This window comes from Prionailurus viverrinus, chromosome C1 (genome assembly GCF_022837055.1).
Source record: "Prionailurus viverrinus isolate Anna chromosome C1, UM_Priviv_1.0, whole genome shotgun sequence".
In the NCBI taxonomy this organism is placed as follows: domain Eukaryota; kingdom Metazoa; phylum Chordata; class Mammalia; order Carnivora; family Felidae; genus Prionailurus; species Prionailurus viverrinus.
In genome coordinates, this window is record NC_062568.1 from 25,389,553 (window position 1) to 25,416,929 (window position 27,377).

Here is a 27,377-nt window from a genome sequence, read left to right on the forward strand (position 1 = left end):
CTACAGCTCCCACTATTCAGATCACTTAAATGAGTAGGGACAACTACGAAGTGGTCTTAAGCTACTCTTCCACAAAGGCAAACAAAATGAAAGTCAAGTTGACAGAAAATAAATTCCTAAAAAGAAAAAAAGGATAAAGGCATGGGAGTGATATAAGAATATTAGGGGGACAGGTTCCATAAGAGTGACTGAAGATTAACAGGAAGGGTGTGCCCGGAATAATGCACAATTTTCTGAGCTTAGCAACTACTTGGGTTTGGTAACCATCGCCAAGATGAGAATAAGGGAGGGACAGGTTTAGGGGCAAAGGTAGGGGTGAGAGTAGGGGATACTTAGATATATTGAGCTTGAGTTGGGACATCTGATGATGATGTCTGATAGATAATTGAGTGTAAAAGTCTGCAATGTTGAAGCCTGGACTAGGGATGTAGCACTGGGAAACATTCAGCCTATGGATGGGTACCTGAAACCTTGGAAAAGAATTAGGATGCCCACGGGTAATATGTAGACAAAGAACAGAAGAAAAGACATGCAATGAGAACAGAGAAGAATACCCATAATAATCTTAGGAACACTACCATTTAAGGGGCAGGCAAACATGAGTTGAACCTAGGAGGAAATCTGAGGAGGTCTAAAACAGCAGCTGGTTGGGAAAACAACTGGGAGAGAGTATTATCATAGAAATCAAAAGAGAAGCATCTCACAAACAAGGGTGTGGTCCACAGTGTCCAAGGCAGTTGAGAACTTCAGCAAGGCAAGGTCTGTGGTCAGTATGGTGTGTTCGTGTGCTTTACCCAAACCCCCTTCCTTGCAGAGTGTTACCCTGAATGACAGAGCTCAGAACTGCCTTTCCCAGAATGCCCTTGTAGTCAGTGTACTGGTATGATTTAAGTTGGGTCATGGAGGCAGTGGCCACACTTTCACCCTTTACTCTGACAAGAAGGAAGGTGTGCTAGGTTTTCCTTGGCAGTCTCAGCAAATGTGCCATTGCGAGTTCCTAGGGTGGAGTGCAGCTTTTATAGCCAGCTTTGGAGATGGCAGCACTAGAGGTGGCTTTCTGATTGTGGCACTTTCCTAATTATGGTGGCTCCTGATACAGGCATTGTTATGTGGCTCTGGAGCCCAAACTTTCTTACAGAAGTGGCAACAGCTCCCTTGGTAGCCTGGTTCTGTAGCATGCCGTGAGAAATCATTCCTGAAAGGTTGGCCAAGATTCCGTATTTTAACCATCCTTAAGAGTCTGCAAGCCCATTAGCAGGCTATCATAAATTTGTTCCTGCTTCAACTGGCTAGAGTGGATTTTGTTCTCTGTACCTGAACAGTGACTAACATAAGTTCCACAGAAGTGTATGTGGGAATTGGCAAGGAGATGGTGACTGGTACTTTGTTCAGAGTGATTTTGGTGGATCAATGGGGAGAGAAAGCAGGGCTCCATGGTGCTGAAAATCTTTATTGCTTTCCCCCCAAGAGCAAAAACAAAAACAAACACTGGTTGTACTGTCTTATGCTATCATGCTGAGGAAATAAGACTAATACTTTCAAGTAAACCAACATTTGTTAGTGTCTCCTAAGTGGAGTCATGTCTTACGTACTCTAAAACCTAGAGATGAGAAAAAGACCTCTCCCTGAGGGATGCAGTGTTAGTTAATGGAAATGATGGGAATAAATTTGTGTTCCATTATTTAAAAACCAGACTGAGCTGATTTTTCTCCCTAAATCATCCAAAGATGACCTCTGTTAGCATTTACAAACATATACATATTTTAATGGCATATGGTTTCCCCCCCAACTATTTATTATTGACATTTTCCTAGATATTTCACAAGCATAAATTTTAATAGGTATACAACATCCCACTTACAGGTAAATCATAATTTATCTAATCTCCTCCTGTAACTTGATCAACTTTTATGTCCTAATCAGAAATGATGACAATCCAGATTATTGTGTTGGGTACAAAGACTCTTGCAAAGAGCTGTGAATTGAGGGTAGGAAACTGCAGATCAAGGATTGCCAAAGAGAAACTCATTATAAATTGTAGCTGGGTCCTTAGGAAGTCAGGCCACTTTAGGAAGTAGTGAAGGGAAAGAGAACAGGCACAGGCATTTGTGCTCAGTAAAACTCAGAAATGTTCCTGCTTCCAGCCTTATTAGGTAATTTCCCTCATCATAAAAAAATAAGGTCAGCGGCTTTGATCCAATTAGTTTTTTTTTTTTTTTTTTAGAAGCCCTTTATCTCACTTGGTATCATGCAGGCTTTTTTTTTTTTTTAATGCAATGACCTAAATATACTTCTGATAGAAATACTTTTGACTTAAGCCATCAGAGAAACCTAGTCTTTTCCAAAACAATGTAATGTGAGAACTTAGGCTTGGATTTGGGGCATATTTATCTTTCTCTGCTAATAAAGCTCAGGAAGAGAAACTTCAGAGAGCTTATTCAAAAACAACTTGAAAGGCTCACACTCGGTGTGCCTTATAGTGGTGATCCTCTTTGGCTGGATTATGACAGCCTATGACAGCCTATCAGGAGGGTCTCGTGTACGAGGAACGTTGAATTAAGATGCTTTTAGTCCATGGGAGTTCTCCCAATTTCATTCACTCAATGCCTGCTGCTGGCTGGGATGTTAAGAGCCTTGTTAAAATAAAGCTATTAGTCTTTTCTCTACAAAAGCAAGGAGCTTGCTGGTTATATTCAGGGTTCCTTAAATTAGTATGTATTTCTAGCCAGGCATTGCTGGAGTCAGCAGTTTCATAAAGCAATATACTAAAGAGGCCATTTAACCCCCTATTTCTCCCATTTGCAGATTAATGGCAGAGGGGAAGACTTAATGCCCTTTCAAACATTTTTTAACAATTCATTACAAATAAAAGAATAAATCACACACGATTTTCTGCAAATGTCTGATGGTAAAAAGCGGAAACAATTCAAAATTAACATGTTTTCCAGTTCCCACAGGTTGGGACACATTTTGGCCAGTGTTGTAATTTATGTCCCTTAAGTCAATTTTCCTGGGGAAGTTTAAAAGCTGCTGTGATGGAAAGGCTGTGCAAAGTTGCAATACAGCTTACTCACCTATGCATAACATCCTCATTTACCAATATGTCTTACTCAGATTCATTACACAAAAACGTGTCTCATGCTGCCAGACCCATCATAAGATTAAGATGCAAAGTATAAAAATTTAGATGCCATTTTAGGGAATACGCCTTTCATTTCAAGTTGGTAACGTGACAGATATTTTTGAGCAGTTTCCAGAAGCTTTCTTTTAATTACATTCCTCTTACTTAGCTATAGGTCTGGCTGGAAGATTTTTGAAGGAATCAACATGATGAAAATACCTAAAAAGTTATGAACTTGTCTTTGAGCATCTTCTAATACAAAGACACTCTGCTCAAACACTACATGTTTGGAGCGAAACTCACCATACTTGATTTAAGCAAAAAGAAACTAATCAAAATAGGTTGTAAATGATTTCTCTTTGGCAATGTGGAGTATATTATGTTGGCGATATGTATTTAGAAATATGCTATCTGCAGCAGCAGAAGTACGCACACTCTTTCAAACCATTATTTCTGAAGTGTTTATTTTCTCTAATTTAATTTCAGTAATTTTGTCAAATAGCTGGGTATTCAGTTTATAGACTAGTTTAGAACATCTGCTAGTTTAGAAAATACAGCAAATAAAAATATTTTAAAAATAACTCTTGGGTAAGCCTTTTAACCATTTTGTTTCTATATTTTCCTCCCATGTAGAACACTGGAGTTAAAATAAATCCTTATAATCCCTTCTAACTTATGCACATTTATACAAGTTATCTTGCATATAGTTTCCACATTGTGTTAACCACGTACATCTCATTAATATGGTAACTATATGTCGGTACATAATTATTTTAAAGCTGAATGACAAAGATAGCGAAGTCATCTGCATCATTGTAAAAGTATAACGCATTTATTGGGATTGCAGCATTAAGTCTTACGCTAGCATGACCCAAGGACTAGCCATCTGTACACGGGGCCATGGCATCTGATAACCTGAATTATCTCTCTTCTGATTGTCTTCAGAGAAAATAAAATCAGACATCTCCTGCCCAGCTCTGTTTGTGTCTGGGCCTAAGATACAGTTACCATAGAAACTATGATTATGGATACAATTTCACAAATTTGGCTTCATCCATCAGATGCACTTTGTATGTGTCTGTGTGTGCATGTGTGTGCACATGTGCATATGTGTCTTGCCAGTGAGCGTGAAGAGCAAACTCTGGCTCTACATCTTTAATTAAAGAGCCAGATACCATCTCATTTCCTTTCCCCATCTGTCTACCTACAAATGGAGATATTGCAACCCTGGCTGAAATCTAAACTTTCACTTGAGAGAAGACAGTTTCTGATGAAAAGGACGAAAAGGTATCAGGAAAAGCATTCCCTAATAAAGCCGTTTTCCTGTCCTGTATTTTCCGGGAACGGAGGAAGCCGGAATTTAGTGGAGTCTCAGTTAGTTACATTAATCACCAGATGCTGGTGTCCAGTATTTATCGAATTTGGTTTTGAATTGCTTCTTGGATGTAATATGTGAGTTAATGATGCCTCTGCAGTTTTATTTTTATTATACTCTGTGACAGTCAGTGTTCTTTACTCATTCTAAAAGAAAAAAGTTGACCCTCGAAATATGCCAAATCTTAAAATGATGTAAGTTTGTTCACATTATTTCTTATGAGTTCATACTATCTCTTTCAACTAATAAGCCTTATAAAGGATATTCATTGACAACAGCTCCCTAGTATACTTAAAATACACTTTCATTTATACAGACTAAACAGCATAAACATATGTAAAATTTCAAGCTTTTCAGTGGCCAGCTTCCAGTCACTCCCATTACTAGAAATAAATGAGTAGAAAGAAATGACTTTCTGCAATACTGTGCAGTCAGTATCATGAGCTATAATCAGTGCTATCATTTCCACCTCTGCCTCACTTACACACGAGGAAAGTAGAGTTCAGAGAACATTAAAGCAACATGCCAAAGGTTCATACCTTTGGCAAGGCCAACGTCTGAACTCAGTCTCACCCCCAATGTCACCTCATATGTTGACAGTGATCATTCTAGTTGCTGCTGCTCTATTTCCTAAACAAATAACGGAGGTATAAGACTTGAACTTCACATGAGCTTATGGTGGCAGTGGGAGGGGGTATGTGAAATGATGACCATCTTCAGGCATTTTGCATGGGCTCACGGTCATCGCAATCTCACTGAATTCCAATTACCTGGCGATAGTTATTTCATATAGCTGGAGGCATTGATGGGTGCCTGTATGTTAACGTTCGGTACACCAGAAGTCATTTTTGGTAAAATACTGTTTTAGAAACAATAACAGTCTACATAACGTACAGGTTTTTTTTTTTTCTTCCCAATATTCATGCATGGTGTCAGTCTACTAATTTGGTTTACACAAGGCGAACTTCATCGGAGTTAGGACAATATCTGTTCTCTGAGCCATTACATTCTCAAGGCCTGGCTTATCACCTTGTTCATTAATATTTACCAAGTCAATAAAGCAGAAGTGTCACACATCTACTCAGTGGCACTTAACAGAAAGAATCAGCTAACACAAGGACTAGCTATCTCTTTGAACGTGACCTGTTAAGCAGCACAACACAGATCCCCAAAATCTTTTAAAGGAAGTTTTATGACATCTGTCCTATGGTTAAGTCTTATTAAGACTGCCATTCTCAAGCTCTTTTGTTTACATAGTTCTGAGTTTTCCCTTTCCCTTAAAAATAATTTTAAAAACTTACATCCTAACAATTTAGATTTAAACTTGGATCTGGTGTATAAATCAAAACCATTAGGAACCTTAATTATATAATTGTTTAGAGTGGGGGAAGATTCCTATAAGCTGAAAATAATAGTAGAGTAGAAGAACCTTACATGGTAGCATAGATTACTGGGTCCCCTGGGCATAGCTACCGTTGACCTGAATAGCTTCTTCAATGTGGAACCACCTACTGGAATTATAAAGTAACCAGACCCATGCCACTGTCAATGCTGAAATCACACACCCAACAGCTTTAAATTTATATTAGCCAAGTTATTTTGCAATGGACTATTGTATCGGCAGGCCGAGTTCAAGTTCTAGGAAGATGAATGACGACAAGAGGAGGAGAAAAAAAGAATTAAATGAATGACATTCTGAAAATTGATGTTCTTGTGTCAAAACTTGGTTTGAAAAACCAAAGCAACCCCCCACGCCCATTTAATGATTTTCTATTAACTAGCAGATAAAAGTTTCAGTAACCTGTAGCAACCTAACTTTCCGGCTTTACTTCATCCCTCCCCGGATGTTCAATGACTTGAGCCCTGTGGGTATTTTATGGATGCTGAACATACGCTTTTGGGCCTGTGCCCAAATGCTCACTCCTGGAAGTTTTGGTAACTCTTCCTGTGGTTAGGTCAGTGCCCTGCACATGTCAAGTGCTCAATAAATGCTTATTATGTGAATGCATAAAGCAAAGCAACAGATGTTGCTCTGAATGGTCGTATTCACTGCTGCGAAGGGACAAGAAAAGATGAAAGTAGGAGTGGATAAGAAAAACATTCTGTAGAAGGTGGTGAGAACATCAAAATGGTGGAAAACAGAGAAGAAGGGAGCCTTGAAAAAGGGGTGTAGAGAAAGAGAAATAAAAACCCTGAGAAACAGAGAAATGTTGCACAAGAGAAAGGGAACTGTGGAGTGAAAATAAGCTACATTATTGCAATCGCTTCTAATTCATAGCATACAGGTAATTCCTGTCCTAAGTATCTCTCCATTAATCAAACTATTGGATCATTCAGAACACTCCATTCCTTTTCAGGCTGGTAATACAACTTTGCTCCTCTGATTATATATATATATATATATATATATATATATATATATATATACATATATATATATATATATATATAGCATATTGCTTTCAAAGTCTTTAAAATATGATTTTTTTAAAGTCAACATTGAGAGTTGGATTTGATATAATCATTTAATTGGGCATCAATTCATCTACACAGCGCTCATTACTGAATTCTTCAATTTCACCAACGACATTTACTTCCAAATTATCTTTTATCTAGAAGCTGGAAGTCCAAGTGCTGTGAAAACTTTGCCAAATAAAAAGCTTTTAGGTTTCTAATGCTGGCTGGACACAAACCCGTGGAAGAGTGCTGAAGAATAATGTGTGCTTGCCAACTGCCAAATATGATTGCTTTTCGCATAATTAATGTCATTCTTGCTGTTCGAGTACCATTCCCATCCTCTAATAATTTCCATTAATAGAGGAAGTTTCTGCAATAATTTTTGCATCCTGAACAACCACCGTGGCTTCTGTAGACCTTTTAATCAAAATAATGGCAACGAGTGAAAAGGGGATGGTTAGAGATATTACTATAACCCTGGGTTGCATTTGCTTCGTCATTGTTTTCAATCTCTAAAAACTGTCCAAATAGCTCATCGTGTTATTATGTCAATTAGACCTTGGTGCTTGGATTTCAATAGCACTGAACTATATGAATTTATACCGTGAAAAGTGTATAAAGTGAGTATATTGGGCAATCCATCTACCAAAAAAAAAAAAATGTTAAAAGAGAGTATTTTTTACAAAGCCACAACCAAAGATGAGCAGACGCAAATATCAGCTCGAGTCCTGTGAAATATGATAATTGTATAATACTTTTAGCTGAAGCTTCCAGTAGCGGAAGTGGTAGACCAGCTGCAAATCATACCCCTAAACCCGCCAATTCACACTGTTTTTTATTATGATGTTGCAAAATCAAGAACTCTGCTCAGGCTATAAAATGACGCAAATATAGGGGCACCTGGGTGGCTCAGTCGGTTAAGCGTCCGACTTCGGCTCAGGGCATGATGTCGCAGTTCATGGGTTCGAGCCCCGCGTGGGGCTCTGTGTTGACAGCTCAAAGCCTGGAACCTGCTTCATATTCTGTGTCTCCCTCTCTCTTTGTCCCTCCTCTGCTCATGCTCTGTCGCGCGCGCTCTCTCCCTCTCAAGAATAAACATTTAAAAAAATTAAAAAAAAATAAAATTATGCAAATATACAAAGAGCAACAACAACAATCAGCTCATTTCTTCTACGAGCCAAGAAAGGGGCGTGGCGAAACGGCACAGCGGCAGTCCCATTCCAGGGAGGGGCAGCGGGCAGTGTTTAGCTCGGCTTCTAGAAACCCTCTCCCGGAATTACCCTCTAAGCTGAATACTGGTATTTCAATGAGGAAAGTTTGGATACAAGGAGACCGGTGCCGAGAGTCTCCCCTCTGTTCATGAGCAGCTTTGCAAATAGGGAGTCTACATCAAAGCCTCCCTCTTGTCTGCCTGAGAAGCTTTGAAAACACTTCACCTGAGTCACATCTAACCTCCCTTCGGCCTTCTCTGTGAAGTCCACCCAGCGGAGATCTCATGACGCCACTTGAGCAGGAAGCACTTGCTCTGTGCAGTGGCCTGGGGGAGAGGGTGCGTTCATTTTTGGAGACCGTGTTCAGTGATCTCGATCAAAGCTTGCGAGCCGGGTACCTACGTTACTGAGGAGATAGTACAGAAACAGTGCTTGTGCACGGGTTTTAATAGCCGTTGTTAAAATCCCAAACAGCTGGTCATCAATTGTAGCAGCTGTGCTTCCACTTGGTGAAAAATCTGGTGGGGACGTAGGGGAGGACAGGGCCTGGAGCAAGGGCTGGCTTGGGGGCCTGGACGCATGGGCACGCATCCATGTGCCTGGCAGGGTGTGCACACGCTTACTCTAGAGGCTGACCCCTAAGGGGTCAATACCAATTTTCAGACTATCTGTCCTGTCTCTAAAAGGTGCTGTCTAGATCTTACATACACGTAGGAGGAACTATATGTCATCACATACTATATTCATAAAGGATTTTGCAATGACCCACGTCTGTTCTCATACATCTGACTCATCCGTGCCACTACCCTGACCAGGAAAAGGGCAGGTGTTGTACATTCCTTGTTAAGACAGCGCGCCGGGTCCCAGGTCCCTCCGTTCTAGCTGGAAACTGACTTGTGGGAGGAGTTTCTAGTTGGACACTGAGAGGCGTGGTCTCTGGCCTGCGCACAGGGCGAGCACCTACTCCAAACCAGACTGGCTGTGCTTGAATCTCATCATCACCTACCAACAGCGTAACCTTGCGCCACCTCATTAACCTCATTTATCATGACTGATGTGGTTAATAATAGTACCTACTAATGGTTGTTGTGAGGATTAAATGGCACGATGCATGCAAATTACCCAGTAGGTATCATACATACACAGTGTCCTTATATGTTCAATAAATCTTAGTTGTTGCTAATGTTGCTGCAGTTACATATGAATCGGATCTTTCTTTTGGTAAGGAAAACACCTGGAGAGAATTTTTTCCCTGACCTTTAGCTTTTATTTCTAGGAACCTCTGACCAGCCCTGGCTAAGCCCATGGAAGCTTCTTCAGTGATACTATTCCAAAAACAGTCCTGGGAGAGAGAGTGAAGAAAGAAAAAAAGAAGGGGGTTGGGGAGGGAGAGAGACGAAGGAGAGAGAGAAGAGAGAAAAAGAGAGGGAGAGAGAAAGAGAATTCTTACTTTCTCTCATAAGACTCTTTTCTGAGCTTTTTATACACAGGATGAGTGGATGGAATGATGTGACATATTTATCAGATGATAGATATATGCATATGTCTCTGTGTGTATGTATGCGTATATATGTGTGATGTATGTATATAAATATGGATTTATGCAGACACATACACATACGTACACAGTCTTCTTAATGCTGTTCATAGAAACTACTCAATGACTAGAATAAAGTTTAAATTACCGAACATGTCATCCCAATCCACAGTCTACTGTCGTCATCATCATTGTCATTCTTCTCCTCATCTTTGCAGCCCTATTTTCTTTCACCCTGCGTGCCCTGTAGGCACCTTCCCAACCACTGGTCCTTCACTGATCCCCATGCACTTGCACACTTTCTTATCCTGGCTCAGCCCTTCCTTTGCCCTTCCCATCACCACCCTGGGAAACTCTCCAGAACTCTCACTTCCTATTTTCTGAGAGCCTAAAGTATAGCCTTTAAATAATTAGAGTGTTATCTTATAATGATCTTGTATAATAATATGTATTAACACTTGCTGTCCAGCACATATCTCATGCTCAATAAATGCTGAATGATTAAAAGAGCGAATCATTTAAATGAAAAAAATCATCTTGAAGGTGAGATGGAACATAGTCGAGCAGAGAGACACATAATCCTGAAGTACCCAAAGAAAACAAACTTGAATTAACCTAGCTGGCCTACCTCAAGAGGCTATTCACAACTCAATATAGCGCTCCGATTCATGGAGAACATTAATTCTACAGCATGGAGGGCGGTCAAGACACAATCTTCATTGCGATTCAGCCATTCAACAGTACAGATGTGAAGCGTGCATTTTCTCACAACATTATTAAACTGTTTGCGATCACACATAAATACCAGGGACCTCATGTGTGACTCTGATTGACTGAGTAGGGAGAGAATAACAGCTGGGTCCCCTCCCAGGGCAGAAGGGGCTCTGTGCACAGGTAGGAAGTGAGTCTGCTTTCACCTGCTGACCTCAGCCACTCTGTGAGAAGTCCTACCACAGTCTTTTGATGACTTTTCCTAAATGAGTGCAATCCCAGATTTAGAGCCACGCTGTGGTGGGAGACCCCAGATGCATTTCTTCCGGAGAAGCAAAGATTCAGAGTCTGAAGGGAAGCATCATGTAGCAGGAGGTCAGCAGACAGGAGAAAAAAAAAGAAACAAAACAGAAACCAACACCCAATATGATTCTTTCTAGGCAAAGAAACAAAGTCCCAACTTTGGCAGCTAAGCAATGGAAATGCTAGTTGAGTGCCATTTAGGTGACCTCCCATATTTAAAAAGAAAAATATCTACTTATTTGAGGGAGTATTCATTGTGCCCCACTACAGTATGAATGTTGAGCAGAAATCAGCACCTATTTATTATCGATGACTGCTTTTTACCATTTCCATGGGCTCAGTTGGGGAGCTGTGAGGTGATTTATAAACTTTAGTCTAATTCTTCTAACATCCTCAGATGTAGACAAAGGATAAACTGCTTTATCTCTGCTTATCAATGTAATGAAATTAAGAAAGTGAAAATTTAGGATGAATTTTACAAGGAACTTACTACGGTGTAATCCATTAGGATGATGGATAATTTCCCAAGGGGGCGGGGTTGATCTGTACATTAGAAAATGTATAACGCCCATTCATAATGTGTTTGTGACAGACATAATGCCATGTCCATCTATAAATCAGATTTGCCTTCTGTGCTAAGCCCCAGAGTCCTTCCTACTGAAGGCTATCCTCAGGGGCACTGACCTGAGAGGATTTAAAATCCAAAGGGCCCAATTACTAAAAATCCTCCATCATATAATTGGACTTTGGTATGGAAAATAACACCAGTACTAATCCAAGTCACTTGGAAGGAAGTAGAGTTTCATCTCCTGATTCCGTCAACTGGTCCAACATAGTCTAGGGACTGGGTCTCTTTGAGCATCTTCCCCAAGGGCTATAAGAAACTCACTTTTACTTTGCAGACAGCAAAACTAAATAAATTATGCTAGCAATCCACAAATGAGTTACTGAATGTATGAGGAACACTGAATTTAAACTTGGGGAGTTCACAGGGGAAACATCATTTTCAATTTGAGGGTCATCCACCGGGAGCAACTCATCCAAACAAAGAATGAGTAAACTCACCTGCCCTTAGGAACAGAGACCAGACACCATAACTCAAAGAGCAGCAAAATGTAAATGGGAGCATGAGAACTCAATGCTTTGGAAAGAATAGACATGGAACACTTTTCACGCCATTCCTGGAAACATGGGAGCATGTGGTTTGAAAGTTAACCAAGTCATTTTTTTTTTAAATTAACATTCAGTTCAGCATGCAACATTTTCAGTGGCGCAGAACTCAGTTAACAGGCGCCACACTTGTTCTACCTTGCCATTCTCACTCAATGAGAATTCAGTTCCTGTCTGTAGTAAATACCTCTAAAAGTCCCCAATTGCCCAGATAGTCATGAAAATCAAACTGCCAGAAACTACAAGAAAGAGAACAATCCTATTAAAGTTTTTTAGGTCCACTCCAATTTTCGTTAGGCTCGCAGCCAGGTTTTTATTAGACTCACCTGATCGCTTCTCAACCTACCCTTGTGGTTGAACACAATATAGTGTCATCGGGCATGTTTACAATGGCAAAGGCCCCAGGGAAAAATGACCCAACACTGTAATGTGTTTCTAATGGCTGATTTCTATGAGTCATGGAAATCAGGGATCCTTAAAACATGGGAGCTTGACTGTTGCTTGAGGAGTTACAGCAGAGCAGCAGTGTGGGCAGAACTACCTTGTACAAAAGAGGAAATTAGAGGGACGGTGGAGTGAACTCACCTGTCTCTAGGGGTGGGAAACCTTTCACTGGATACTGTCTTCAATCTCTTTTTCTTTTAAACAACCATGAATTAAAGAGGCCCATTAAATCAGGTCCTATATCAGCATTTTCAGAGACTTCTAAAGCAAATGTATTTCTCTTTATGCTACACATATCCCAGTGGAAGTATTATTGTATGACCAGAATGCTAGTATTCAGTTTGAACAGAATACTCACAAGTTACAATGAACCACACTGGCCATCCTTTGTGTATCCAATAACAGAGTTGCAAACTACTGTTAGTGCATATCTCAAAGGATCTTTTTTTTTAAAAAATATAATTTATTGTCAAGTTGGCTAACACACAGTGTATACAGTGTGCTCCTGGTTTTGGGGGTAGATCCCTGTGATTCATCGCTTACATACAACACCCAGTGCTCATCCCAACAAGTGCGCTCCTCAATGCCCATCACCCATTTTCCCCTCTCCCCCCCCTCCCCCATAAACCCTCAGTTTGGTCTCTGTATTTAAGTGTCTCTTATGATTCGCCTCCCTCCCTCTCTGTTTGAACTATTTTTTTCCCCTTCCCTTCCCCCATGGTCTTCTGTTAAGTTTCTCAAGTTTCACATATGAGTGAAAACATATATCTGTCTTTCTCTGTCTTAGTTCACTCAGCATAATACCCTCCAGGTCCATGCATGTTGCTGCAAATGTCATGATTTCATGCTTTCTCATTGCCAAGTAGTATTCCATTGTATATATAAACCACATCTTCTTTATCCATCCATCAGTTGATGGACATTTAGGCTCTTTCCATAATTTGGCTATTGCTGAGAGTGCTGCTATAAACTTTGGGGTACATGTGCCCCTATGAATCAGCACTCCTATATCCTTTGGATAAATTCCTAGTAGTGCTATTGCTGGGTTGTAGGATAGTTCTATTTTTAATTTTTTGAGGAACCTCCACACTGTTTTCCAGCGCAGCTACACCAGTTTGCTTTCCCACCAACAGTGCAAGAGGGTTCCCGTTTCTCCACCGCCTCGCCAGCATCTGTTGCTTCCCTCGTTGTTACTTTTAGCCACTCTGACCTGTGTGAGGTGGTATTTCAGTGTGGTTCAAAGGATAGGTTAGTTTCGAATTTTCCCATAACATCTGTAGGCAGTAAGACTTCCCAGTTACGAGTCTCAGGACCATGACTCTGCTCCTCTCTCTACCTGTGGATAGGGAACCGCTCTGCAGGACAGTTACACAAGGATGGAGCACGTGTTAAGGAAAAGGCAGGGATTAGATACCCGTGACGTACATGCTCAGTGGCTGTGACTATTTCCTTTTTCCATCACCTGCAGAATTTGGAGGTGGCTGCAGTCATCGGTAGTGCCTGTGGTAACCTCGGAAGGAAGCACAGCACATTTGATTGTGGGGGTGATGTGTCTGCATATTGGGCCTGGAGACAGGAAATACACATGGCAGAGCTCCATTGTCACCGGCACACACCCTCCGCGGAGGGGCAAACCCATGTGTCATAATTAGGAACCAATTTGTCTGTAGAATGGCCTCTGGCATAGATAGTCTGGAATGAAATCATAGGTCATCTCTCCCGAAAATCGTTTGCCTCAGTCGGGCCTTAAAAAGAACAAAGCAAACTATACCCATTGCCAACCCTTTCTACTCTTTCCTAAGCAAGAGTATTACGCATTGTATATGCATCTTAGAAAATTAGAAATAACAACCATCGGGGAGGATGGTTCAGTAGTGGACTTAACAAGTTTGCTCCAAAAGATGTATACAGTTTTGAACTAGTCACCTCTCTGGTTTGTTCCCTCCTGGTCTGACTTACTCTTATTGCTTTAGCCACACTCCTTCCTCACTGCCCCTCTAACTTGCCCAGCACGCTGCTCACGGCCTTCCTACTCACACTTCCCTGGAACATGCTCCCAATATCCACATGCTTTCGTTCCTCACTACGTTTGTGTCTCTGCTTAAATGACTCCTCTGCAGAGAAGCTCTCCCCAACCACCATATATAACACAGCACATTTGGCCCAGCGACACGTTCTAGCCCCTTAGCACAGCTTTATATATTTCTTCGAGGAAATGATCACGGCCTGATATTTACTCTTCACTTATTTATTGTCTGTCTCTCCTCAAAAACATAAGTTTCATGAGCACAGGAATTTTTTTTCTCTCCTCATCGCCTACACCAGTGCTTGGAAGACATTCAATAAATCAACATTTGCTTAAGTGAAATAGTTAAAAATCGCTTTTCTAAACATTCATTTCTTCTCCTGTTACTTTCCTTTTTTACCCATTTTTTCTTTCTGTCTTCTCTTTCCAGAGACAAGTAATAAATGCACAGAGTGGCCCAATGTAATAAGTCTTCTTAAATGCCTTGTATTTTATTTTTTTTATGCTTACAGCAGCATTGTCAACAATAGCCAAATTATGGAAAGAGTCCAAATGTCCATCAATGGTTGAATGAATAAAGAAGATGTGATACACACACGCACGCACACACACACGCGCACGCACACACACGCGCACACACAATGGAATATTACTCAGCCATAGAAAGAATGAAATCTTGCCATTTGCAACAATGTGGATGGAACTAGAGTATACTATGCTAAGCGAAATAAGTCAGTCAGAGAAAGACAAATGCCATATGACTTCACTTATATGTGAAATTTAAGAAAGAAAACAGATGAACATAGGGGGGAAAAAAAAAGAGGAAAACCAGAAAACAGACTCTTAACTACAGGGAACAGCCTGAAGGTTGCTGGAAGGGAGGTAGGTGGGGGTGATGGGCATTAAGGAGGGCACTTGATGTGGTGAGCACTGGGTGTTACAGGTAAGTGATGAATCACTAAATTCTACACCTGAAACTAATATTGCACTATGTTAATAAACTAGAATTTAAATAAAAACTAGAAAAAAATTAAATGCCTTTTAAATGTCTGTTAGAAGTGGCTGGTTGTCCAATGCTTCCTTTTTTTCATCTCTTAGAACATTCTTCATTGAAATCTTTGCCTTCTTGTAATTTTAGTATTTATTTTCTTAAATTCGAGAACGATTCTAGTCACGTGGGAGTGATTTAGTTAACTGTTACATTTTGGTATTGACTTTTAAATTAGGTGATGAATGATTTTTTAAAAATGTTTATTTTTTTTTCAACGTTTTTTTTTTATTTTATTTATTTTTTTTATTTTTGGGACAGAGAGAGACAGAGCATGAACGGGGGAGGGGCAGAGAGAGAGGGAGACGCAGAATCGGAAACAGGCTCCAGGCTCCGAGCCATCAGCCCAGAGCCCGACGCGGGGCTCAACTCACGGACCGCGAGATCGTGACCTGGTTGAAGTCGGACGCTTAACTGACTGCGCCACCCAGGCGCCCCTAAAATGTTTCTTTTAAAATTAACCTGAAAAAAGAAGTCTCTCGGCCATAAGCTTAATTCTTATATGTGATAAAAGGTGACAGGGGCAAAGCAGTGAGAGAAGGAAGGAAGGTGATGAAAATGGGTGTTTATTTCCAACATTTATTACTTCGAATTAACCTACGAAAAATTTCATGCACAAGGATCTCGTGACCAGGAGAATAAAATAAGCCACTTAAAGCTCTGTTTAGAGTATGCCTTCATTTATTTGTCTTCTGTCATCAAAGAATAAAACAGTATATCCAGGCACTGGCGTGTTCCTCACACTTCAGTCTCACTGCCGAATTGTTTTATTTATGATTGTTACTTTCCCTCCGCCTTCCTTTGGGAGAAGAGAATACAAAAATTAAAATGTATAAATTCAAAATATCCACATCTTAAAGAGAATATGTCTAATATTTTCCTTGCATGAAAAAAGAGGGATGGACATATTTTGCTTTCCTTTCTTTGCAGTGAAAGTTGAAACAGTGATTTTGTGTTATTATAACACTCATCGTTTCTCCCTCTAATTTGGATGGTTTTTAATAAAGCTCCATTGATTCCACTGAAAGGAATTCCTCCTGGCAAAAGCAGAACACACACACTGATTGCTAAATATGCAGCAATTATCATATTCAGCAGCACACTTTAATATCTTATTTATAGACATATCTATCTGTAATTTGCTTTAATTAAGTTGCATTGATTTTAATGACAGGAGCGATCCTCAGACAAGGGGCTGGTGTCATATGCTCCTATGAGTCCTGGTCTATCAATCACTCTTTAAGACGTGGTCCTGCGGCTTTGTGACCTTCTTTGGGCTCCAGGCAAGCCCATTCCAAGTCAGTGAAATTTCACAGAAATTCTCAAAGTGTTGACACGCCAGGATTTATCTTACTGATCAGGGTATGGTAAGAATTGAAAGGCTGCTTGGTCGAGTGAAAGTGGCAACCATATTTTAAAATGGCCTCCCTCGTGCATAGTGTCCTCACCGGCCCCAAGTCACTTTATTTCCACAGCTCCTCTCCCAGGTGTGGCGAGTAACTCAGCCTTTCCCCACCCCCCTGCATTTCCAATAGCACCAGACAGCTCTCAGAAGGATGTTGGGACCTGAGGTATTTTTGAATTCTTGATTATTTTTCACACCCCCTCCTGGGGAAAGTTCTGGGAAAACCGGAAGCAAGAACTTACAACAGCTTCGCCTCTCATAACACCCATGCTCCAAAGTGAAGGCTGGCTGAACACAACACAAAGAAACATGAAGATCGCGAGTATATTTTTAAAGGCTCTAAAATATTATTCATCATGACCAGAAACGATTTCTCTTTCTTTTTTAATGGATGAAGAAGTAAGCACTGCTTCTATAAATCTTTGCACCTCAGAAGGTGCCAACATTAATTTTGTATAAATTATCCATGTTCGAATGCCAAGGCATGATCACAAAGGAAAACTCAGAAGACAGTTATGTCAGTGCATTCACAGATTCTGGTCACCATTTTTCACTCACTGATTATTGCTACAAGTGTTGATTAATAGTGGTGCTCACGCTGCTAGAATGCATTTCCCTGGAGGTGAAGAAAACATTCAAGAAAAAAAAAAAACCAGAAAGAAGGAAAGATAATAATCAACCCATCCTTCCGCTTCTCCGTAATAACCCCGTGGAGGGTGTGCAAATCATGGCTCCTGATGATCTCTGTTAGCAGCTTCTGAGCCATTTCACTAAAAAGATCATCCATATGCATCAGATCACCGATTTGTCAATCAGTTTATAAGGCAATTAAATGCTCCCTGATCTCCTCCTTCCCCCTTTGGGAAAGGATAAAGTGATATAAACAGCAGGGCTCCAAGAGTGGTGTTAGGACATCTCACACCCGGCTGGTCCCTCTCTGTGTCTTTGTACCCCGTTTGAATTCTGGGAGAAAGCTTCTATGATAATATTGTGCAAGACTGGAATTTACCAAGGCTGATTAGCTCAGGACTTATTTTTCTCTCATCAGTAATGCCATACCTCTTATCCATGGAGGGAAACTAATGAATTGGATTTAGAGAGCGAGAACATTTCTTAATAAATGCAATATGACAGGAGATATGAAAAACGCAGATGAGGATACCGCAGGGGAGGTTGGCATGGCCAGGCGGTGTTACTTCAGACCCTGTTCAGACCTCAGTTGGACAAGGGATGGATCTTGAAGGCTATCAGTTTCTCTTTGTCTGGTTCAATAAGATCATTTCCTGCTTCACGTTTCTCTCTCTGGGTGGCTTTTCTTATCTTTTCTATGACGTGTTTTTGTTCTTCTAATTCCTAATTGTCTCTAATGAGGAGCAGACAGGGGACGGCTACATTTGCAGTTCCCCTTTTGATTTAAGTGGAAAGACTAATTAGTATAAATTATGGCAAAAGAACTCAAGTCCCATAAGTTGGAAAAAGAAAAGCAAGGGAATTTAGAATATCGTATCTTCTTGCACTGAATTTGCAATTTATGCAATCTTACACATGGAATCAGGTTGAAGTTCCTTTTGGCTTTCCCATAAATTCTTTTATGCAGGTCATAGTCAACATCAATACTGAAATCTCACCTTTGGGTCATAACCTTCTACTTCGACATCTCATCCCTCACCCACCTCCCTCCTGGCACTTCGTTCGGGATCCTGTGCAATATAATTACTTTACAACAGTTCTTCTCCAGGTGACTCGTGCCTCTGAATTACAGCCTTTTTTTCTTCCCCACTTCATCCAGCATGGATCTCTGTGTGGCCAACTGGGAAGATATTTTTCTTTGCTTTGTCTCTCAGTGGAACTATGTGAGACATTCTGTTGGTGATTATGCAAAAAAGGAAGTCATCTTAGCTTCCAGCCCTCTAGCCACCTACAGGGCAGGGAGTTCTTGTCCACCATGAATGTTTACCGTGACTCTAGCTCTCATTCTTTGGGAAACTGCAATAATGCTTAAGCAGTTAAATGTTTCCCTTTGTGAGAAGGAAAGAGAAGTTCAGAGATTAAAACAGAAACATACATACAGACAAAAAAAAAAAAAAAGCCCATTACCTAAATCTGGTGGAAGACTTTCCAAGGGGGGTTGTCACATGATCTGGGCTCAAAGCTAATGATGTGATTGTCAGCAATCATGCACGTTTTCTGAGCCTCAGTTTTCTCTTCTGTAAAAATGGGTTCCTGTCTTCATTGAACTGCTTAGATGTAATGAATGCGATGAGGATAATGTCTTTGAAAATGCATGGCGGTATATAAAGTACCATATGTACATCAATGAGACGTTACTATGAGGACAGCTCATTTAATGCATGGAAAAGACCCCGTGAGAGTGTATTGTTGTTTAGGTGATCACAATGCTGCTAAATTCTCACTCTAATATCTCACTTTATTTGGTCGTTTCCAGCATTCATGAATGCAGAGACAGGCCAGGGACCAGACTGCTGAGCAAGAGGAGGAAATAAATGGAAAAGGCTCCCACAGATGGGCAGCCTCATAAGCAAGCATGCCCTTGCCAGTTTGAACCGGTGCTTGCATTTGGAGCTCCTCAGAGGAGAGGGATGCTGTATGAAGATGGCAAATCCCCGGCGGATATATTAACAGAGTCTCAGTCTTAGCCATTGCACTAACCAGAGCACTCTGCATTCTGCAAGGAAGCAGACAAAACAGAAAGGGGGGAAGTAAAAAAAAGGAGGAAGTAATAAGCTGATACAACCTCTCAACTACAGCAACCACGAAATCCTTATTTGACTACAACTGAACAACCTACTACAGAGCGGCATTGCATGTAAAGTAAATCGATGCCCTTATGAGGCTGGTAGCTACTCCCCAGCCAAAAGTCCTCAAATCCCGTTAACCCTGTTGTGGGTGGGTGTGAGTAGCAAGACACAAGTCTCGAACGTATTAGGATAATATCTTTTCTCCCAAACTCCACTAGCAACTTCGGTGCGGCAGAGAACTGGGTTTAATATTTAACAAGTTGCAGCTGTAAGGCTAGATGTGTGCAGCAATTTCTTCCCATATGTTCTTGCATGCCATTCTTTTGCATCTCGCGCTGGAAACGTGCATACCCTACGGACAGCGTTTCTTATTCTTCACAGCGCTGTTGGGTGGCACCTTCTTTGCCTGCTGATACCAAGTTGGCAGTTGGTGTAGCCTCTCCGTGATCTGGTTTTATCTTTCATTCGTGCTGCCAGATGGATACCAGATGGGTAATTGGAGCCAGCGCCCCTGCCCTGAGTCCACACCAGAGCCCATGGGCACAGACCTGTCAGTGGGCTGAGCCTCAAATGGTGCTTCAAAGAAATACTCCTTAAAACTGTATGCATCTGTTCCCTACGCTAATGACCCTAAAGAAAAAAATAATAATAAAAAGGAAAGAAAAAAAAAAACTCCTGTAGACAAGCTTTTCTTTTACTAGATGCTACATCTGTAAGAAGAGGGGGAAAGTAACCATATAGGGCTTGTGGATGTGAAACTCATTTCTCGCTAATGGTACCTCTAAAAAGCCACCAACTCAAATAGCCACATCAGTAGAGAAAGTGAAGGCTAATCAATCTATTCCTTTTTTGGTGATATCCGTACAATATAGACTCTCAATTCCAGAAGGGCAACTTCTACATGACATGTTCTGAGTTAAAAAAAAAAAAAAGGAGAAAAAGAAAAAAAAAAGAAATCTAAGAGCTTTGAAAGACCTCGGTGATTCCTTGAGAAGAACACAGAGTAGAGATAAAAAGAAATGCACAAAATGGGAAAGACCTATAGGAAGAACTCATCCCTAATCTATTTCTCTTAAACTGATGCCTCGGTTGTCACTTGTGACAAATTACATTTAAAAAAATATCCTGATGGATCATCTGGTTGTTTCAAGTGTGTATTTCAGCAGTTCATTATGAAAGTTTATTTTCTAAATTAACTACAAATAAAGTGAAATCTTCCAACCATTCACTCACACAATGCTGTCAGCGATTTTTTTTTTCTAGCAGACATCAAAGCATATCCCCAATCCATGCCTGGCTCTCTTCATGCAGAAGTTATCACAAACAGGTTATGTGTTCCCTTAGGTTACTATGGAAACACTTTCTTTTCAGGTCATCCACTTACAAAGGTAACATTTGCATTAAAATATGTTAGAAGTTAATTTTTTTTTTAACACTCAAGTGGGGTCATGCCACCATATCCAGATCTATTATTTCAAAATCCATGAACATACATTGATTTAATCTATAAAAAGACTTGAATGAGGTGCTCACCCTATAGGTGTAATTGCCTGCACGTCAGGTAGGTACTTGGAGCATTGTAAAAGACACTAACCAAATTAACTTTTATCGCAAAGGAAAACGTGGCAGTGACCCACTAGCTGGCATTCCTCATTATGTTAATTTGTTGAATATTTATGTTTGTGTCATCTCTGACACAGAGAGAAGACACTGGAGATGAGAACACAGCGATGAAAAGGTTTGACAGCCTTAGAGATTATGAGACTACTCTGCCTCATTTTATCCATTTGAGCCATCAAGAATTCAATTTGGCAAGCATTTGTCTCAGGGCAGCAAAGCCCTCAGGATGGGTACAATGTAGGGCTAACACATGCACAAGCTCTCAACTAATTTGTGTGATCCTACACCAGGTAGGATGTGATTAAGTTTTACTTCCTGGTAGAAACAAGAGGTAGTAGAGAAGCACTGACAGAAGAAGGGTGATGTGGCTGGAGCAGCTGGGGAAGACTTTGCAAAGGAGATTATTGTGGCAGTGTAGACATACAAAATGTGGGCATATACTACTAACATATGGCATCATCCTGCAGGCTAATGGGACTACTTATGTAAGCCATCTTCTAGCTCACTCGTGTAGACCACTCGTTGGTGATTATAGCTGGCTGTCAATGAGGGACTCTGACCAAGTAAGAATCTCTGTGTCCTGTGGACCACGAGGAATTCCTCTTCAAAAGCAAACAACCCAGCTCTGACTGCATCATGCAGTCAATGGCTACTTGCAAAAGGCAGTGAGATGAAACCCATGCTTTACAGTGAAGGGAACTAGACTGCATATCCATGGAAACTTCTTTGTTATTCTAAGATGCTTACGGAGGAAGTAGCTCGATCCTCCTTTTCCTGAGAGAGACCTAGAGAAAATGGCGCAGAATTCAACAAGCCTTTATCAGGTATACGCCCTCTACAGGAACAGCATTATGGGATGCTAGAAGAAGGAGGTAAAAGTGGACGCTGAAATAGACTGTGAAAAGGGTATGTCTTTCATGCACCCTTCCACACTGAAGGAGAGGCAGGTGAGGTCTAAGGGGTGACCTCCGTAAGGTTTCTATATGGCAGAAGAGACCTGAGTAGCCCTATCTTTAACTTCCCTGGTCAGTTATCATGGCAGAGAAGACTCTGTGGTATGCTGGAGCCAACAGAAGCTGAACCATTAACGACCGGTTTTACCAGCGTCCCTGAACCATTATCCACCTGTATGAAATAAGTAAAAGTTTGGCTCTTTTTCCTTCACTGATTTTGGTCACATACTACAGAATCAAAAGCTTTACTGTAGTGCTTTACTGTAGTCAAAATGTCTTTCTATCTTTTTCCTGTCAGAGGCCAGAGAGTCTTCTAGAGAAAGACGGTAGGATGTACTGACAGGATTTGTGCTAACCGTGTTCCTTGTCTCCTTGCAGTGTGTGCATACGAGTGTATGTGTGTGTTTATGTTTCCGAGTAGATTGTTTTAATTATCTGCTCCATTATCTTTCTAGAAGCTGCACTTCATTGTATTAAGCATATTTATCAATAAGAAATGAATGCCATCCTGGGAACTGATTTGTTCAAGGTAACTTTCATTACAGTTACACTTGCATGTCTGATGATGGTTCTACACTTGTGCTGTTTTATTTATAGCTGCAGATCTTTCATATTGAAAGCTAAATGGGAGTCTCAGTGGCCACTTGTGTCCCTGACCAGAATTTACCTGGAAAGAGATGTGGACATATGAGTTCCAGGAACACGTATGATTATTTTTCAATCGCTACTTATTATGGATGAAGATTGGTCTCCCTCAGTCCACACCATGCCCAGATGCTATTTCCAAACAGTAGCAAATAAAGGCAGCAAAGTTGCACTTTGGGTGTTGCATACCTCGGGAATTTTAAGCTAGACAAAAATACGATGGTCATTAACGATAAAGCAGTAAGCAGAAGTTCAGTGGTGTTCTTGTAAGTTGGAAACTTTTCCATGTCGATTAACTGAGTATCTTACATTTATTTTCCTCCCAGAATTAAAAAGGTAGTCACATGGGATGTGGCATCTGTCCAGCTTGTTTCCTAGTTGACAATGGAAATATGACTAGGCAGTAAGCGCTGTAACCCGGAGACGAGCAGGTTGACATCAGAGTTGAGCTTGCTATCAAATTGGAGAATCACTCTTAAGGTAGAGAAGCCTGTAGGATTCTACAGGCTTTCTGACTGGCACATGTCTGGGCACACACACTTACCAACAGTTAAGGAAAGGAGGCCAAAAAATCAAGTACTTTTTCTAGAACTCCACCTTGCAATATCGGAAAGAAGTGTGTATCCACTACCACTTCTAGCTTTGAAGTCAAGATTGTGTCACCGCCAGATACAAGGATAGCGTTTGAATGGGACAGACTGTGAGAGTTGCATAAGGGTGTAGAAGCACATGCCCATGAGCCTACAACCAGCACTCATGTGTAGCTAGGAAACACAGTGGGGCAGAGATTAAAAAAAAAAAAAAACAATGGCTCTGAGAGGAAAGGAGAGATGAGACCAAACTGAAACAGAATCTGTGTTCAAGATTGTCCATGATAAGATGGCAAATTGATAGGATTCGGGGTGAAACTGAAATGGGTGACCAATCCAGGTCAGGGAATTCCAATAGGAACTGTATCGCTAAGGTTCTAGGGGTTCCGGAGGTATCAGCCTCAATGGAAATCCGATACTCAGGAGGAGGTGAAGTCCCAGACCCTGAGAAACAGGAGGTCATAAAGATCAGAGTAGGGCTGGCTTGATTCGAAGAACACTTTTGAAAAAGGATCTCACAGATTTTCCTATACTTTCCCAGGACTGGGCACAGATCATAAACCTATAGGAACCCAAGTAATCGTATTTGCAGGGGTAAAGGTGGGGTGGGAGGGAGGCAGTCAAGGAGGGGGAGGGGAGAGTCTGGGAAGGGAAGGGGGCCAGGGAGTCAGTCAGGCCCTTTTTGAAATTCTCATTCAGATTAAGTTGTCACCAAAAGGGACAGTGAATATCAGTTTGATGTGAGAAAGAACAAGCATTCAATAATGCTGCGGTCTCATGCATACCGTTGTAAACCCATAGTGAGAATTTTCTACTATATTATAAATATGATTCTGTTATTAGATTATCATCCACACTGAAGACCTCAGTATAGGAATTAATAAAGTCATGCAACCAGTGTATCTATGCCCGTGGCAGGAACTTCACTTTTCATTCTAAATAACTATAACCATGCAGCTTGGCAGAGAAAATAAGATTTTTATATATTCATAGGTAACTACATATACATAACCCCTCACATGACATTCTAATTAGTTTTTACATCTTTAATGTAAACAAGAAAACCAACAACTCAACCCTCTGAATTTCTGGGGCCCTTTCAGCTCAGCCCTACTGAAGTTACACTGATGGGCCACTAGGAAGCCAGCTTTCTGACTACATTTTGCAGCCTCCTTGAAATGGTCAGGAAACCAGTTTGGAAGTTTTACACCATGTCTCGCTTCTGCAGGACCATTTACAGAAAAGCTAGGAGTTGGTGTAGGAGGGGGGAAAAGCCATAATATTTTCCAGCCATATCACTAGATAGGCATTGTTTTACTGTGTGTGAATAAGAATAGGCAGCAGCTAGGAAAATGGCCTTTGTGATGCAGTAAAACCGTCCTGGAGCTTGCTATGATTCACCATTAAGAAATTCCTTCTTTTTTTTTTTTTTTTTTCAACGTTTATTTATTTTTGGGACAGAGAGAGACAGAGCATGAACGGGGGAGGGACAGAGAGAGAGGGAGACACAGAATCGGAAACAGGCTCCAGGCTCTGAGCCATCAGCCCAGAGCCTGACGCGGGGCTCGAACTCCCGGACCGCGAGATCGTGACCTGGCTGAAGTCGGACGCTTAACCGACTGCGCCACCCAGGCGCCCCAAGAAATTCCTTCTTAAAAGAGGTTTAAACATTATAATGAGTATTGAATTCTGGACTCAGGGACAGTGTCAGTGCAGGCAATTTACCACTGATCTCCCAGATTCCGCAGAAATGGCCAGTGGGTGAAACTTGCACCAGTGCTCAGTATGCAGGAGTGTTGCTAGAAATGGTGCCACAGACCAAACCGCAAGGGGGCCATGGTACCAGAACATAACTGATCTTCCTGGGGAGCTGGCAGAGAAGGCTGAAACTGTTCTGCCTGAGGTGAGGCTGGACGGAAGGTTATGCGGCTGATGAGGAAACTAACGTGGATATTTTCTTGTTTGTGGAGTGGCAGACTTTCCATACCGTCCACCTGGAGAGCAAAGGGTTCTCAAGGTGGCTGTCACATGGGAAACAAATCTAAAAGAAAGTGTTCCCTCCTAATTTGTGGGCAATAGTATGAGGATGAAGGGTAGACACAGCCACAGGTAATACACAATCACAGGGCTGGGGCAAATAAAAATCAGGGCACAGAAAGCTGATCCCTTGCCCACGATTCCAGAGAAACCATCTGAGAAACTAAGCAGACGCAAGGTTCTCCTCCAGGCATTGCTCAGGACTTTGGTTCCTTTCCTGTTTTCAAGCTGCCAAACCTCTAACAGGAGGTGTGATTCCAGGTGTGACAGCCACGCCCGCCATTGAGGTAGGATAGGACTTCTTTACAGTTAGGTGTCAGGATAAGAGAATCAAGGAAACTTCAACCATCTTGTTTAAGGAACAACATCTAGCTTTCAATTAAGGAAACAGACAAGAAGCCAACATAGAACTGTTAACAGGAGGGCTCAGGAAGAACCTGGCAAAATGAATGAAAAGAGCCCAACAGCTAGAAGAATTTGGGTGAAAATTTTGAGTATCATGAATAAAGAAAGAATCCCATAAGATTCAGATAGGGAAAACAGTTACTTAAAAAGAAGAAAAATCATGTCAGCCTTGGATTTCTTCTTCCCTGATATTAAAAACCATAAGACGATGGAATGTCTAGGGAAAAATCCCTTAGGAGGCAGGTATGTCATTCATTTAACAAATATTTATTATATACCTCAAAGCACCAGGCATGGTTGTAAGTGTTGAGATTTATACATAAAGGATACTATCAGATTTCAAGGATTTAGAAATATACTAACTATATATCCTTCCTGAAGTGAAATTACTCAAAAGGGTAAGCATGTTAACAGAGAGATGAATCAAGATAAAGAGCCCAATGCTGGAGATGTTGTAGCAAACGGGCTGGCATTAGACACGAAACGTACCCCTGGATGATATCAAACATGCCACATAAAAAATATTAAAAGAGAAGACATACCCTCTTCTTTAAAGCCTCAGTCTAAAATAGCACATGTTAAAAGTGTGAGGGAAAGTTGTGATAACATATAGCCACGTCCCTTTGTTCCTTTCACATGGAAGGAACTCAACAGAGATGATTTCATTTATGCTGTTGATAGAGAAGACAGGATAAAGAATGTTTTTATAAAGTCAGTATGAGTGAAACTCCTAAATAAAAAAAATCCAAGAAAATATAGCACATGGGGTACAAAATAGGAAACGGAACAAGGTGTGCAAACCCCAAAGTTCAAAACAAAATGACAGAAGGAATAAGAATGACAGTTATAATAACAGATATAAATGAGCTAGACATTTCTTTGGAAGAAAAAAACCTCAGAATGAATCAAACATCACATTTCAACCTTTTCCAAGAGACAGACCTAAAAAAAATGACGCACAATGCCTCAGAAACAAAATGGTACTTGGGGACTTTAACCTCAGGTTCATCTGTCTTTGACAGACCTAGAAAGTGATAAATAAGGACATACAATATCAGAAACAATATAATTAAGTTATCTAACTATAGTATGCCAATGGTAGGACACACGTTTCTCACACTTAAACGTTTGAGAAATGAATGGGGATGGCTCCTAATATAAAAGTTTACATTAAAAAATGTTTACTTATTTGAGAGAATGAGCGTGCAAGCAGGGGAGAGGCAGAGAGATGGGGGAGAGGGAGAATCCCAAGCAGGCTCTGCGCTGTCAGCACAGAGCCTGATGCAGGGCTTGATTGCACCAACCATGAGATCATGAACTGATCTGAAATCAAGAGTCGGCCATTGCACCAAATGAGCCACCCAGACACCCCTAAAAGCTTGCATTTAATGTGGTGGTGTTTTCTTTTTGTTCTTTTCCTGAAAAGCAGTCATTATATTTATAGTGTGTATAACAATTATGCTGACTTATATTTAAGGAAATATAGTGACACATGTATGTTATATACTAGAATGAAAGTACCACAAGGCAGAGATTGTTGCCCATTTTGCTCTCTGCTAC

General features: G+C 40.9%; 1 protein-coding gene across 4 annotated transcripts in view; it reads right to left on the minus strand.

Annotated features, from left to right (window-relative positions):
- PARD3B (par-3 family cell polarity regulator beta) overlaps nucleotides 1–27,377 on the minus strand; it is a 1,023,096-nt gene that overhangs the window by 63,318 nt on the left and 932,401 nt on the right. The window contains exon 22 of one of the 4 annotated variants that reach the window (XM_047872375.1): nucleotides 16,130–16,202. The exons of the other annotated variants lie outside the window; for them this stretch is intronic. Coding sequence (XP_047728331.1) covers nucleotides 16,155–16,202 — 48 coding nt within the window. The 3' untranslated portion in view covers nucleotides 16,130–16,154. Of the gene's footprint in view, nucleotides 1–16,129; nucleotides 16,203–27,377 lie in introns of those variants that run through there. 4 annotated transcript variants of the gene reach the window in all.